The following is a 14,550-nucleotide window of genomic DNA, read 5'->3' as shown; positions in this document are numbered from 1 at the left end:
GGTTGCCTCAAATCCCAATGGCGGCGAGATGACCAAACCCACCAATTCCATCCCTCCATGGACGTCCTCCCACCCACCACTGGCGTCATATCCTTTGTAGGACACCTACCCTCCAAGCTTAGGACATACCCCTCCTGTCTCTCACCCATCCACCGTCTTCCCTTCCGCACTCGCATCTCCACTCGAAGAAGACCCACAATGGAAACCAAAACACACTGTTCTGCTGCTGCCGTCGGTGAGTTACCTCTCTTCTTTATAATTCCCTCCCCAAAGGCAACAATATTAGCTCACAATAAAAAAAATCGAGTACCAAGTTAGCGGTGTTGCTCGTTGAAACGAAAAGAGACTTCACCATTCTCTTTGTTTGTTAGAATTGGTTGTGTTTCGAGTTTTCTGCATCGTGTAATCTGATATGGTGATGCCAACGTGATGGTTTTCCCCGTTTCATTCTTTTTGAACGATGGTATTTAATATCTGTCTCGATTCTGATTGATAATTTATAGAAAGCGATGAATGAAATCGATTCACGAGGTTAGTTTTCACGTACTAGTTCCTGGAATTGCAGCTTTTAAGTTATTTTTGTTATTGAAACCCAAATAAACGAGAGAGATGTGTGATTAATTGCATAGTGGTAGGATTATAAAGAGATTTTATGCAAGTAAATAGGGAATTGGTTATTATTGATGGTTGAATACAGTGGTTCATGATGTAAACTGAAACATGGTGCTGTGGTCTTACTTGCATTTGCTGTTTAAAGTGCCTGGAACTTCATTTAGGCTATGTTTGGAAACTGTCAATCGAAGGTAGGTGGTGATGGAAGTATGAAATCCACAAATACTGTGGATTTGGTACTTCCGACCAACCTGTTTGGGAGCACCATCAATACTCTGGCCAGGATTTGGCAAATACACTTTTGAAGTTGTTTGGAAGCTATTCGTAGTTGCCTCTTCAGCTACCAGTTTCCAAACAGACACAGAAAATGTTGTTACTGTGGTATTTTAATGAGTTTAGGGCTGCAAATGAATGAGATATCTGCCCCAAGGGGGGTTGGCATAGTGAGGTGGGGGGCTTGGCTGCTAGACGGGCAGTGAAGGTTCGATTTCCATGGGCGTTGCCCCTCTGTGCAAGCCAACGCGTATCATAGGCTCCGGGGGCAGGGGTCCTAGCCTCGGAGTTTTACGCTGCCGGCATGACCACCGTAGGTATGGCAGACTGAGCCAGCCTTACCAGGTCTTCGTGCCAGGTGCGGTTCTTCGGGTTATAAATCCAAAAAAAAAGAATGGGATATGTTCCGGATTAGATACATTATTGTTGGATTCAGAACCAGAAAAATTTCCAGCAGTATTCATAGTAATGTTCTTACGGTGGATATGATATCAGCTCACAACACTGATTCTTCTTCTTTAAACCATCTGAGATTAGTTGGACATTTTCTTTCTCCAATTTCTTCCTTTAATAAGTATCTTCAAAACAAGACACATGTTTATGCGACATGCCTCAGTACATACGGGAAAACTACCTCACCAAACATATTATTTGGTTTAAGAAACCACCAAGTACTGATAAAAAACAAAAGAACAATATAGTCCACTACTTTATATTAACAAGAAAAAATACAATTCATTTCTTGTGTTAGTAAGGAACAATGTTGTGCATTACAACACTTTGTCCACCAAAAACTGAATTGACTTGCAATGTGCAAGTGCAATTTCACTTTTTTCTAGACAGGATGTTCTTTATTTGCAAACTGTTAAAAAACAAAACTCCAGACTAACAACAATCTACTTCAATACTAAGCCATGGAACGTTTGGGCAATGAGTACAACACTGCCAATCTGTTTTTTCTCCAATCTCTTATATGCACGAGTTTCCATGATAGACAAAGTGTCTTTGTTGAATGCTTTCAAGGAAAAAGTGAGGGTTGGAACTCCTTACTGGTAGCTACGATGCAGTGGCATATGTGATCATCTCAAGCATATCCTCATCAGATCTATCATCCTCAATGCAGAGAACAAAACTGAACAACATGCCTTTCTGCTTCATTAGGTGCTCTACAAGCAGACCTTTAGTATTACCCTGCATTGTGGTATGAGCATGAATAAACAACATAGATTAGTATCTCTCCTCAATATATGAATTTGCAGAAGACAAATCAATTAAAATGTCAAATGAAAAAAGAGAAGGGGAAATATCAAATTGCTGTAGTTTCCATAAGCAGAGGAATTAGAAAACACCAAAGGATATCAATAGGGAAAGGAATAGATTTGTTGCTCCATATTAATCATGGATCTTGAACTTGCAGTAGAAACCACCTGCTCAATCACTTGTACAGTTACAAAGAAACAGGAAATGACATTTGGAACTAAATAAAAATAAGTATTTATAAACACCCAGGAAGAATCAAGAAAATGATGCTTATAACCAGAAAGCCAGCTCCATCTCCAAAAATAAAGATAGTGTTCTCTGGAGCATTTGTCAGACATGTAGTTACCATCAACATGCCATGACTTCAACCTCTTAAACTAAGTAGCAAGCAGTCACAAGTATGACAACACAACAATAATAATCCAACAAGAATGACATTATATACCATATAATTAAAAATGTGCACAAAAATGGAAATATGCAGTAAAAAACAATCAGACAGATTTTTGGTTTGAACTCTTTCTCTTGAGCCTTTTAGCAAACTGTTGGTATGCAATCACAAGCAAGCTAAATAGGTGCAGCGACCAATCACTAAAAGCATGAATTCCAAAGAAAAGAAATCAAACCCTAATTCTCTCCCATTTCCTAGTCTCATCTTTAGCAAAGGGTAGTATAGCAGGCGTACCTCCGAACGACTTCTGTAAGAGGTAGCGTGGAAGGAATGCAGTGTAGCAGCCAACCTCTCAAGCCGATGTGAGAAGCTTTTGTGGAGTTAAGCTTCTTTAGAATATGTAGTAGCAAGAAGGGGATGCTAGGGTGGTCTGCAAGATGGGAGCGAAAGAGGGAGCAAGAGAGAATGAGAGAGGAGAAAGAAAGAATATTTGGGGTAGAAGATGGAGTAGGTGCATAGAGTTAAGAAGGTAAGTGAGGAGTTAAGAGGGCAGCTGGAGAGTCACCGGAATGTCAAAGGAGGTTGTTGTCAGAAGAATCGGGTGGTAATTTGCAGACTACCACCTCTCCGTGGTGGTAGTCGGTTTGGGTTAATGGCATTGGCAACTGCTGTGCCATTTCCTATTTTCCCATTTTTCTTGACTTCCAAACAGGTTTGGGCGCTAGGGATTCCACATTTCCACTCTGGCGCCCTCCGACAGTGAGTTTCCAAACATAACCTTAAAGGTTATACAGATGGGAGATGGTACCTGATCTCATCGTTTTGCTTGCATTGATAGCTTATTTGTTGCCTTTGAGTAGCACAACCGGTGGGGTTATGTAGTTGGTTTGATGCAAAATTAGTCATGGTGTCTGTCGCTTGATGTAATTCACTAGAAGCGTATTTGCTGTCTAAGTAAAGTTTCCCATGGAATACTCTAGAGACTAGAGATGTGAAGTGGGTTTTGAGAGATCACTGTGGCCCCCAGTTACTTGGTTAAGGCAAATTCGTTTCTTATAAGGTATCCATGAGCGGGAAGTTTGGTGAATATGACTCAAAGAGAGCACCAACTTGTCCATTATTTTAGGTCGAGTATAAGTTGGAGATTGATGGACTGTTTTCTTTCAATCATGGAATTTCTGTTCTTTGGAGACTCCTAGTTGTAGGTTTTGATTCATCCTCATTCACGAACAAAAAAACAAAAGAGAAGAAAAAGAGAAACCCAAGTGTCATTTAAATTCCTGATTCACATCCTTGCAATTCTATTTTCCTACTGAAAAAATGAGCTTTGATGTTTCATATTCTGAGCATTGGCCCATTAAAGGCTATGGCTGAGTTGGTTTAGTAAGGATACTTGAAATTGCATACATATATGGCCTATGTCACATGAGTGCGGGTGCGGGTGTGGGTGCGGGAGTGCGGCACTTTCAAACAGTGTTGTGAGAGGCGTACGCCTCAGTACCTGAAGCGTACGCCTCAGAGGCGAGGCGCACGCTCAAGGTACTGAGGCGTTGCTGTGATGCGCCCCTCATCAACCTCCGACCAGTTGTGACCACCGGAGTTGCTGTGCTGCAGCTGCTGCTCAGTCTTCTCCGACCACCGGACGACTGGCATATCCCTCGCTTCCGTACCAGCTGGGCGGGTGGTCCTTCTCTTACTGCCTCCCCTCCCACCGCTTCACTTCCATTCCAGTTGTGAGAGGCGTACGCCTCAGTACCTGAGGCGTACGCCTCAGAGGCGAAGCGCAGGCTCAACGCCTCGCTTCGCCTCATCGCATTTAACAACCTTGCTTTCAAAAACCTTGGGTGCGGGGGTGCGGCAAAAATAAATAAATAAATATATATATATATATATAATATAATATAATTTTTAAGTTTTATCAGTTATCAGTTAAAAAAATATGTTTTAATGAGCCATTCGCAGTTTCACAGTCTGAATTAGTTCATACTTACACATGCATGGCTTAATCTTTGAGGCAAGCATATGACTACTGGCAGGATTCCGACATTGAAAATATCAGTGCAGGAAGGAGAGCTGTTTTGACTCTCCACCTGAGTCAACACATACCGAACATCCGAAAGCCCACATAGCGGCAAGGGAATCAACAACGACAGAACGTTGTAGTGTGGCCTGCCAAACCACATGTCCAAACCCTCTAGCAAGATGCACAAGGAACCTTGCAGTTGAGTCGTTAGCACCGAGTAGGGACACGATTCCGCTGCGGCAAAGGGAAAGCAAACACAAAGACCCAAAAAAGCACAAGTTGTGCGCACGGAGACCCCAACGTTCTAAGAGGGAGAGAGGGAAGACGGAGAGGAGAGGAGGAGAGCAGAGGGAGTCGGGGGCATACCTGGAGCGGTCGACGGTGGCGTCGGGGTCGGCGGAGAGCAGAGGGAGTCGGAGAGGAGACGAAGGGAGGATTAGGGCAAAAATTGCTCTAATCCCCTCCACAACCCATTTTATCGGGCAGAAAAAAAAATAATTCAAAAACTGGACCAAAATGACTTGACCGCATCGGGTGCCGCACCCGCACCCGCATGCGCACCCACGTCGCGTCGACGCGGGTGCGGCACCTGGTTGGCCGAATCCCTGTGACATAGTATATGGCAGTTCATTTGATAGTATTGTGCGTGACATGAAATAGGAAAGGGTTTGGGCCTTGTGATTCCTTCTTATTTTACTAGGAAGATTTACTTAGTTCATGAAGGAAAAAAATTTGGTTCGGTTGAATTCACTGAGTTCTTCCTACTCTGTGCTCCTGACATCACCCTTCAATTCACAACCTAGCATTTATAGATTTCTCTATCCATAACTTCATATTTGTTGAAACCGTAGTGTTTTGATTTTTTGTTTTATTTTTGTAGAGGATCAAGTATTGAATTATTGCTAGCAAACATAATGTAGTGAACATTAATTCACGTTGAGTGGACAGGCTATTTAAGTATCAACTGCATGAGGCATCTCTCTCTCTCTCTCTCTCTCTCTCTCTCTCTCCATCCATAAAGCTTTGCAGGATTAGAACTTTTTAAATGTGTACACAGGTACAGCTTCTGAAGACCTGGAGGTCTCTTCTGCTGGTTTGATTGGGGAAAAAGATTTACTGATTGTGGGTCCAGGCATACTTGGTCGTATTGTAGCAGAAAAATGGAAATTGGTATTCAAATGAAGTACTCTCATTCTTTTGAAGTCCTTAGATCCCACTGCATTTATATGATTCAATGCATAATTCATTTTTTGTTAGATTGACTATGTAAATTCCATGTAGCATATCAAAGTTTGTTGTGATTGTTGGCAGCATACACAAATGTCTTTAAGTAAATGTGTTTCAATCAGCAGACAGGTTGAGTATATGGAATCACTGCTATTATGTGGATTACTTTAGGATTTGGTTATTCAATTCCAACAAATTAAGATGGTTTCATGTTCATCATGGATGACATAAGTGGAAAATTCTCAATGGGTTTGCTTTCACTGTAAAAGATTTTTCTTTGTGAAATTTCTAGCTGTCATGAATCAGGACTCATGAAATCATTTGGTGGTGTCCATGATAGAAATGTAGATAACCATTGGTGGGGATCATTAGTTCATTACCAGATATCTGAATTCCCTTTCTTTGATAATTTTTCTATTGAAAATTTTCATTTATGTACCTTTTCTAATAGTTTTCCAAATTTCAGATACTTTCCTGCATGGCTTCCATTTCAAACCACCCAAGAATTATGCCCTATACTTGATTCAGTAAAATGCTTTACTTCACCTTTTTTCTTTTGAAATCTTGAAAAGGCTAGGGAGATCCCTTACAAGAGTTGTATGGCTGATGGGTTTCAAGAGGGGTGGTCGTGGAAAACATTTCTATCGCTGCATATGTTTATATGATATTATAGGCTCATTCTGGCTCAGAGCATCTGCTCTATCTCCAAAGGCAACTAATTATTCATCTCTATTAATTTGACTTGATAGCCTACTTTGTTCCCATTTAACATTTCGGAAAAGCAATAATCACCAAATCATCTATTTTTGTCCTTTTGTAGGGCATGAATTGGAAGTAGTTTGGGCCTTCTGCTTCTTTCTTTTATTTCCATTTTCTTATCTGTATCATAAATATGATTTTATGGTTAATGAAGCTCTATTTACATAAGAAAAGCCCTATCTACCAGGAAAATCCAGCTTGCAAAATTTTTGGACAGACAATGACTACAGATCACCATGATGAGTTGCTTAAGATTGGGATTACACCTTCTGTAAGGGGCTCAATATCAACACATAAGTTTCCATATGTCATCTTTTGTGCTCCTCCAGCTCAAAGCGTAGACTATCAGAGTGAAGTAAGGTACGCATTGCATTTGACCTAAGTTCATGAAGTACAAGACTTCTTTCTAAGCATAACTGAAACCGGATGTTAGGTAATTAATAAAAATGTGCATTTATTCTTTCATTGATCAAATTAGAATTTTACTATGCTTTTGTGTTATGATTTTCATTTTTGTTCTCACATTCACCCTGTCTACTTCTTTAGGGACCTTTCTTTCCAATGTTTCAAATAGAAAAAGCACCAAAAAATTCTTTGCTATGAATATGTATGAATTGTTGAACTAGCAAGCACTTTTCTTCCCTGGAATCTATGGTTCAGCATATTCTGTTGTGATGGTCTTCAAACCTGTCTAAACTGTACATGCTGTAACCCAAATACCTGAACTAGCTGTTGTTTCTGAGTGAGGAGGTTTGGTACATGTCACTTTCTGAATTTTAGCTGATGATTCTTTGCCTCTGATATTATCACTCACTCATGTGTACAGTTGTCACTTATTGAACTTCAACAGCACAGCAATTGTTTTGACACGGTATACAAGTCTTCTTGTCTTGCTCTTTATGTGAACTCTTTCAATGGATTAATATGTTGTGTGAGTTACAGGATTACAATAGCACTTGTTTGCATTACAAGTACTTGAAATATGGATGGAATTCTTCTGCTGAAGTAATTATCAATGTGATAACGTTGTATAATTAATATTTCCCTTATTTGCACGATAGCTAGCTAGGCAGGAGAAACTGAAAGTGCACAATAGGCATCATTATGCATAATTTATATATTTGACTTGGTGTATTTGCATAACAGTTCTTTTGGTGTAATTAAATTATTTATTTTGAACTATTTGTGTTTAATATGTACATGATGCTACTTGCACAGTCAAGTGTCTTAGATATTTCAGAGAAGAGTTCACAGTAGCACGGTTGTGAGGCAGGACAGTTAGGCATGCCTAACCAGCTTGACCTATGGCTTTTCTGTTTTCTGAAATGTTACATATGCTACCCATCTTTGATACCTGCGGTAGTTTATTTATGCAGAATTGTGTTTCTTGTCTTGCTGAATACGTAAACACTTGCGATCCACTCTGCACAAAGTCCCGTCAACTGCATTGAATGCTTCATACCGTTCAGAATGGCAGTGAGCTGGCTCCCGTTACTAACTTTTCTTTTTTCTCATGAATGGATGATTGTTTTATTTTATGTGATAAAGTTGATGAAATTATTTCAAGTATTGGTTAATGATACCATTATAATCTGAATGGTGTTATGAATGCATTCTTTTTTCTTTTCTTTTTTTCCTGATTCCATGAGTTTTTTCTGCCTCCTCTGCTTTTGTTTAACCTGTTATTCTGCATGCATGAATGCTTACTCTGGCTGATTTTATATTCAAGTTCCTGCAGTATATGGAAATGTATGTTTCGCTTGAATGGATTCCAATAATTTTCAGGCTGGCTGCATCGAATTGGAATGGTGAGGGCTCATTCTTGTTTACATCAAGCACAGCCGTTTATGATTGTGAAGACAATGGACTTTGCTCTGAGGTATTACTTGGGGGAATGATACTGTTTTACTGTCAAAATATTTGCTCTTCATTTTCTTGACAAAAAAATGATGGTGTGGCTTTTCCTTTTACATGTATGATTCTCCATTTAGCTACAGGATGCATGAAATCATTGTTCCACCTCTACATTATACAGCTCTCTTCATAAATAGTCAGTTTTTTTCTCACTTTTATGGATCAGCACTCTTATTAGCTTTTTATTTGCAGTCATCCAAGGGATTTGCTGATACATACCTCTTTATGTTCCCTTGCAAGCCTTAGATTTTGGTTTGTCCTCCAGTTTGTTGGATTCTTGAGCAAACATGTTTCATGATGTTCTTCATTTCTATTATTAAGCTTAAGAATGGGGTCGAGTGGACAGAAGAAATTTCAAAGTTACCTTTTACATAAATGTAACAGCATGAGCTAACACATGAACATAAGAAACTACCATTCTAAGATTTGTTAAAAACCATCTATGGAATTATGGATCTGGATATAAGTTCTTTACAATTCAACTTGCTTTGAGGTTTGTCTTCCAATGTTGAGGGCCTTTTGAGCAGAAATATCAGCATACACTCTTTCCATGGTTGAATCAGTTAACACTAGTAAGAGGGTTCTCATGTTCTATGATTTTCACAGAAGCATGTCATTTGTACTATTACCGTGCCAAAAGTGAAGACTTGCAATCATAAGAGGAATGTGATCTTGCATTCATTTATAGTTTATACCATATTGGGCTCTAAATTTAGCTTTCAATATGGCCTTAAACAGATGTGCTTCTTATTTTTGTGTACTGATTGAATGTATTCATGTGCTATGCCTTTTAATGACCATTATTTGATATTACTTTGCAGGACAGTCCATTATTGCCAATTGGAAGAAGTCCTCGAGCAGATGTTCTCCTTAAAGCAGAAAACAAAGTCCTTGAAGTTGGTGGCTGTATAGTCAGACTGGCAGGACTTTATATATCCTTACAGTTGCTTTTCTGTTTTGACTTTTGAAGTATTTATTGATATTTCACTTGTGGTGTTAGAAGCTGAAGTACTAGGCAGTGGCATTGCTGATTTATAAGCCATTGTTCCTTGACTTTCTGTACAAGTATGATAAGGGTGCCCACTCCTATTGGTTGGAGAAAGGGACTCTGGACATTCGTCCAGACCATATACTCAATCTTATTCACTATGAGGTCATGAGTCGTACCTTTCATCTTTTGTTCAAATATGTAGATTCATTGTGTGAAATACCCAACCAAGTTTTTGGCTTTACAGTTAGGTTTTTCCCGTAGGTTCAATCTTGGTGGTACTTGTGATTCTTAGCTCTTAATGCTTTCATGATTATTGGCTTGCCACAGTAATGTGCTCTCTCTCTCTCTCTCTCTCTCTCTCTCTCTCTCTCTCTCTCTCTCTCTCTCTCTCTCTCTCTCTCTCTCTCTCTCTCTCTCTCTGTATGTGTGGAACATCTGGAGTAAAAGTGAAAACTTTGAATTTAATAATGTTAAAACCTTTTCATTGATGAGTGGTATCTACTGCCACAGGACCAGCACTATCTGCTTACTAAATAGGAATTTGGAAGGCCATGTTGATATTTCTAACGAAGGCTTCATTAGGTGGGAATTCTAATGTCACATTGGTTGATGTTCCTGTTCGTATGTCTTATCACATGGATAGGAAAGATTTTCTTGACCTGCATATGGGCCTTTTCAGTTCAACAGGCGACCTCCTAAGTATCCCTTGGAATGATATTTTTGACAACTGTATGAATTCAATAAATGGAAATCCAGTTTGACAGCCATTAAAGCAAGACATCAAAAGGAACGCACCAGTTAGGTGAATAGGAAGAAGGCAAAGAGGGAAGGGATAAATAGGGAAGAAAATAGACATCAATTTAAAGGTTGATTTTGGGTAACTATCAGATAGAAATAGTTTTTTGGAACTTGAAGGCATGAACTTGATGTTCTCATTCCTGAGATCAGAAAATCCAGCAATAGGAGATAGAGTTTAAGCATAACCTTATCGTAGCTACATCTCAAAAGAATTTGGAGGGGTCATGCATGTCTGTTTCTTTTTTATCTAGACCATCCACCTCTGTCTTTTTTCCCTAAACTGTCAATTAGGAATGGAGGACATGGGTTCTACGGCATGATGGAGATCAACAGTATGATGGAGATCAAAACTGTTGAAAGTCTTATGCATCGTGAGGATTTTCTGCCTTTTTGGAGTCGGAAGCAAAAACTTTTGAGGCCTTTGCATTTCACAATACTGACCAAATTGATCAAGCTAGTCAACCTCTATACTTAAAATTTGTTTCCTGAGGGCAAAATTTTTTAAAACTTGATTGGAAGGGCACAGGGATGATTTCTCATATGTGATCTCTGTATGTTATAGCTGTAGACTTGGGAATTTGTTTTTGTTTAGTATAGCATTCTCACTTGGATAATTCATAGTCGTAAGTTCTGATAGTTAATTCAATAATGCAAATTTGATTATCAACTAAATATCATTGTTAACTTCAAGAATAGGAAGTCTCACTGTTATCTGCATGACAGGATGCAGCATCCCTTGCAGTTGGAATTTTGAAGCAGCAGCTTCACTCTAGGGTGTTCTTGGGTTGTGACAATCATCCTTTATCCAGGTAACTTTCAGTATTCTAATATGTACTTATTTGGCTTAATGTTTTCTGTCAGAAAATTATGCCGCTGTTTATGATCCAATCACAGTTGACTTTTAAAGAGTGCTTTCTCTTGCTATTTCAGTTCTTACAAAAATTAGAAAATAGAATTGATTAGAAAAAAGATATTAAGAGGGTGATTCTGGCCTCCTTTACTGCCGTCTTTGTTTCCTTTGCTCACTACTGCAAAACCAATATGTGTGTGTGCGTGGCAAATTTCCTGCCCATCCATGATGACCCATCCAACTCTTGCTATTCCGCAGGAAAGAAATAATGGACCTTGTGAACAGGAGCAACAAGTTCAGCAAAACTTTTCAAGGATTTACAGGTAAGATCATTAGTTAATTGCACACTCAGTAGTTTTATTTGATATTTTCCTTTTGTACACCTGCCTGAAAGTAGCTATGCCACCATAAAACTCAATGACCTGGAATTTCCTTTATTAACTTTAAAATCTTGCCTTTCAAATGAAGAGAAAACCTTGAAAAGAATCAGCATCTCATAGGAGCACCTAATGTGCAGGTACTAGCGGCCCTCTTGGGAAGAGGTTAAATAACTCAAAAACGCGTGCTGAGCTTTGCTGGGAGCCAAAATACAAGAGCTTTGAGAGTTTCCTTGGATTATGAAGTCCCAATTTTTCTGGGCCATGCCAATTCTTTCTAGATGCAAAGGTTGGACATTTTCAAAACCTTACTACTGAACGGCTTTGTTTGCAACCATCAGGATCATTCACCTGCCACCATTATTTTGAGCATATTCAAAAGGTTGAAACCTGGATGTGATACTCCCTGTCCCTGTACTTCGTTCCAATTGGATGTTTGTTGAATTATGAAATTTGGAAATTCCAATTAATAAACTTGTGTGTTTATTCATGTTCTTATATACAGCTTCTGGCTGTTGATTTCATGTGAGCCTGGTAACTTGGGGTGCACTGTTACTGAGAAACAAGAAAAATTGGGCACTAAAATCTAATGGGTGTCTTGCACAAGATGAGAACTGCTATTGAGAAACAAGAAAAATTGGGCACCAAAGCCTAATGATTGTCTTGCACAAGATGAGAAGCGTGTGGTTTGGCAGCAATCATCTTTGCCTTATTATAGGACTTCTCCAAATCTAAGGCTTGGTCTTCCCTATCATAGAGACTGAAAACGGCTTATTTGAAACAATGTGGCATTGATAAGATAATTCCCGTCATTATCCACTTCAGTAAGAATGACATAATTGGACCAGCCGTGATTATCACATTAAATTCTAAAATTAAAATTTGATACAGTATTAACCATAAAAAATGCATTGCAACCCTTTAAAACTCTAATATGCACTTGGGTCAACAACCTCTCTCTCCCTCGGTGCTTTATAGATGTGTTCAGTATGATTTGCTGACCAGGGGTTATATCTTGGATCATAGTTTTCAAAGCGAAGTCCTTTTTTCTTGATTTGAAAAACTTGTGTGCATTGCTCACCATTGATCTTTTAAAGTCCTTGAAAAAATTTCTTACACATCCTAATAACCTGATCCAAAACCTGTTTTTTGCTAGGAAAACCATGTAGGTGATCTATAAGTTTTCTTTTAATCATCCGATCATTTAGTTGGACAGTATAAGGTTGGTGCACATGCACACCAAGACTAGAGGCACACCTACACATTTCTCTTAAATATATTTGAGCTCACAACGATGTGCTGTTTGTATTTAATTTATCACTAAGATTTTTTCAGTGACTATGCATCATCATATAAAATCCAATTAAAATTTTTGATCTATTTATTTATTTATTTTCTGTGAAGCCCGTGGATGGACATAGTGACAAGCCCTTTTTTATAAATATCAACAGCCAAAATATCATGACATTTTGATTTTTTTTTGTAAATCTCGCATGTTTTGGCAAAAAGGCAAGAACTAAATAAAAATAAAAACTATTTTTAATTGGTTTTACAAAAGAAAATTTTAGAAATAAAAATTGATTTCTACTGATAATTACCGGAAAACAGTCATCCAATTCCTTGTGTATTTTTGGAAAAAAAATGTTGATATTTGTCACACTAGTGATGGCAATCTCCGTTTTCCAGGTAAGGATGTTCAAAATTCAAACCAACATAAACTCGTTGCATACTGGAGATTAAAGAGGTTAGGTTCAGGTTGGTCCTAATCTGACTGCTCAAATTACCTTACAAAATTGTAGAACTAGGACTGCAGTCTGGTTACTGACAGCCTGGTCTCAATGTGGCCCATCCGATATATGTACATAAAACTACAAGGCTGAACAAAGCGGTCATGGAACTTTTTTGCTATCTCAGGGCGTGTTTGCATCACGGTACAAACACGCGGTCCCATGCACAGTGTGTACCGTGTTTGAATGAGCAGAACAAAGTGGTCCCTCTCTTGCGGTGTGTACAGAGAACTCCATGCAGTACCTCTAAGCAAAAGTCCTCCGTTATTTGCAAAAATTGAATTTAAATTAGAATAAACTAGAAGAATATTGATGACTTCATGAAAGAAACTGGCCCATGACAGCAAGCTGGAAGCCCATATAGTATATTAACTAAGTGGAACTTATTTTCAGGTGGGGGCCATCTGTGCCATACATGTTGTAGCTTCGTGACAAAAACACCAAAAGGACCAATAGCAACTACGGCCAATCTTCTTATGGTCCACCCATGCAAACAGAGAGATTAACACCCCTCAAAAGGCCAATAAAGTTCAGACATGCCAAATTAACCTTGATATCATGAATGCCAGAAACACGATTCCCAAATTACCTTTAAATTCCAATGTTATTTGTGATTCATGAGGCAAGCTGTAGGACTAAAATCAGAAGACCTCACAAAGTGACAAATTTTCCAAGACAATCCTGCTGGAAACCTGTTCCTATGAAATGCAGAAAAACCAATAAGTGTTCATGTATTGAAACTGCAACTTTTGCATCTCCTTGTAAAACCAATAATCTGAGACAGTTGCTGAGACTTGGTTTTCAAACCGAACGTACATCCAATAAAATGCCCATGGTGCGTTCTCTCAAATACAGCAGCCCCTCTGTAGTAGTTTCTATAAATCAAGGGCCTGTGGAGACAACGCTGTTTAGTCCACAATATGCTTCACAAGGAGACAATGTAAATATGGACCAGTAATGGATCCCATCTCAGATCAATACCGATCAACTTGAGCACGATCAGACCCAGCTGACTGGAGTGGTTTACCACCAGCTCTTGGCTGGGGCATCCTCTCAAGGCATTTAGTTAAGAAGGTAGAAAAATCTGAATGAGCAAGCAGAGATCAATGCAAAATGTGGTTCGCTAAATCTCAACTGGCTTAGATGACCGTGGTAGATACATTCCCTCATGTTTTCAAACAGCATTGTTCAGGGTCCACAATGATCACATTTGAAGATGAAACATTCTTTGTAGTCAATAACAAAAGTTCATCCTACGATCCTTTTTTTGTGGTCAGAGTTTTGGATC

General features: G+C 38.9%; 1 protein-coding gene across 1 annotated transcript; it reads left to right on the top strand.

Moving 5' to 3' along the window:
- The first annotated feature begins 10 nt into the window (after positions 1-10).
- On the top strand, positions 11-11,962 carry LOC149839277 (uncharacterized). Its single transcript, XM_090002425.1, has 9 exons — positions 11-235; positions 5,617-5,729; positions 6,733-6,905; positions 8,331-8,424; positions 9,281-9,392; positions 9,524-9,612; positions 10,972-11,057; positions 11,357-11,421; positions 11,616-11,962. Exons 1-9 carry the CDS (start codon positions 58-60, stop codon positions 11,717-11,719), a joined length of 1,014 nt encoding a protein of 337 aa, XP_089858551.1. The 5' UTR covers positions 11-57; the 3' UTR covers positions 11,720-11,962.
- The last annotated feature ends 2,588 nt before the right edge of the window (positions 11,963-14,550 follow it).

Source organism: Nuphar pumila, chromosome 4 (genome assembly GCF_984573655.1).
Source record: "Nuphar pumila chromosome 4, dmNupPumi1.hap1.1, whole genome shotgun sequence".
NCBI classification, from domain to species: Eukaryota; Viridiplantae; Streptophyta; class Magnoliopsida; order Nymphaeales; family Nymphaeaceae; genus Nuphar; species Nuphar pumila.
Note: the sequence above shows the minus strand (reverse complement) of the source record. Positions and strands in the feature narration are given on the sequence as shown.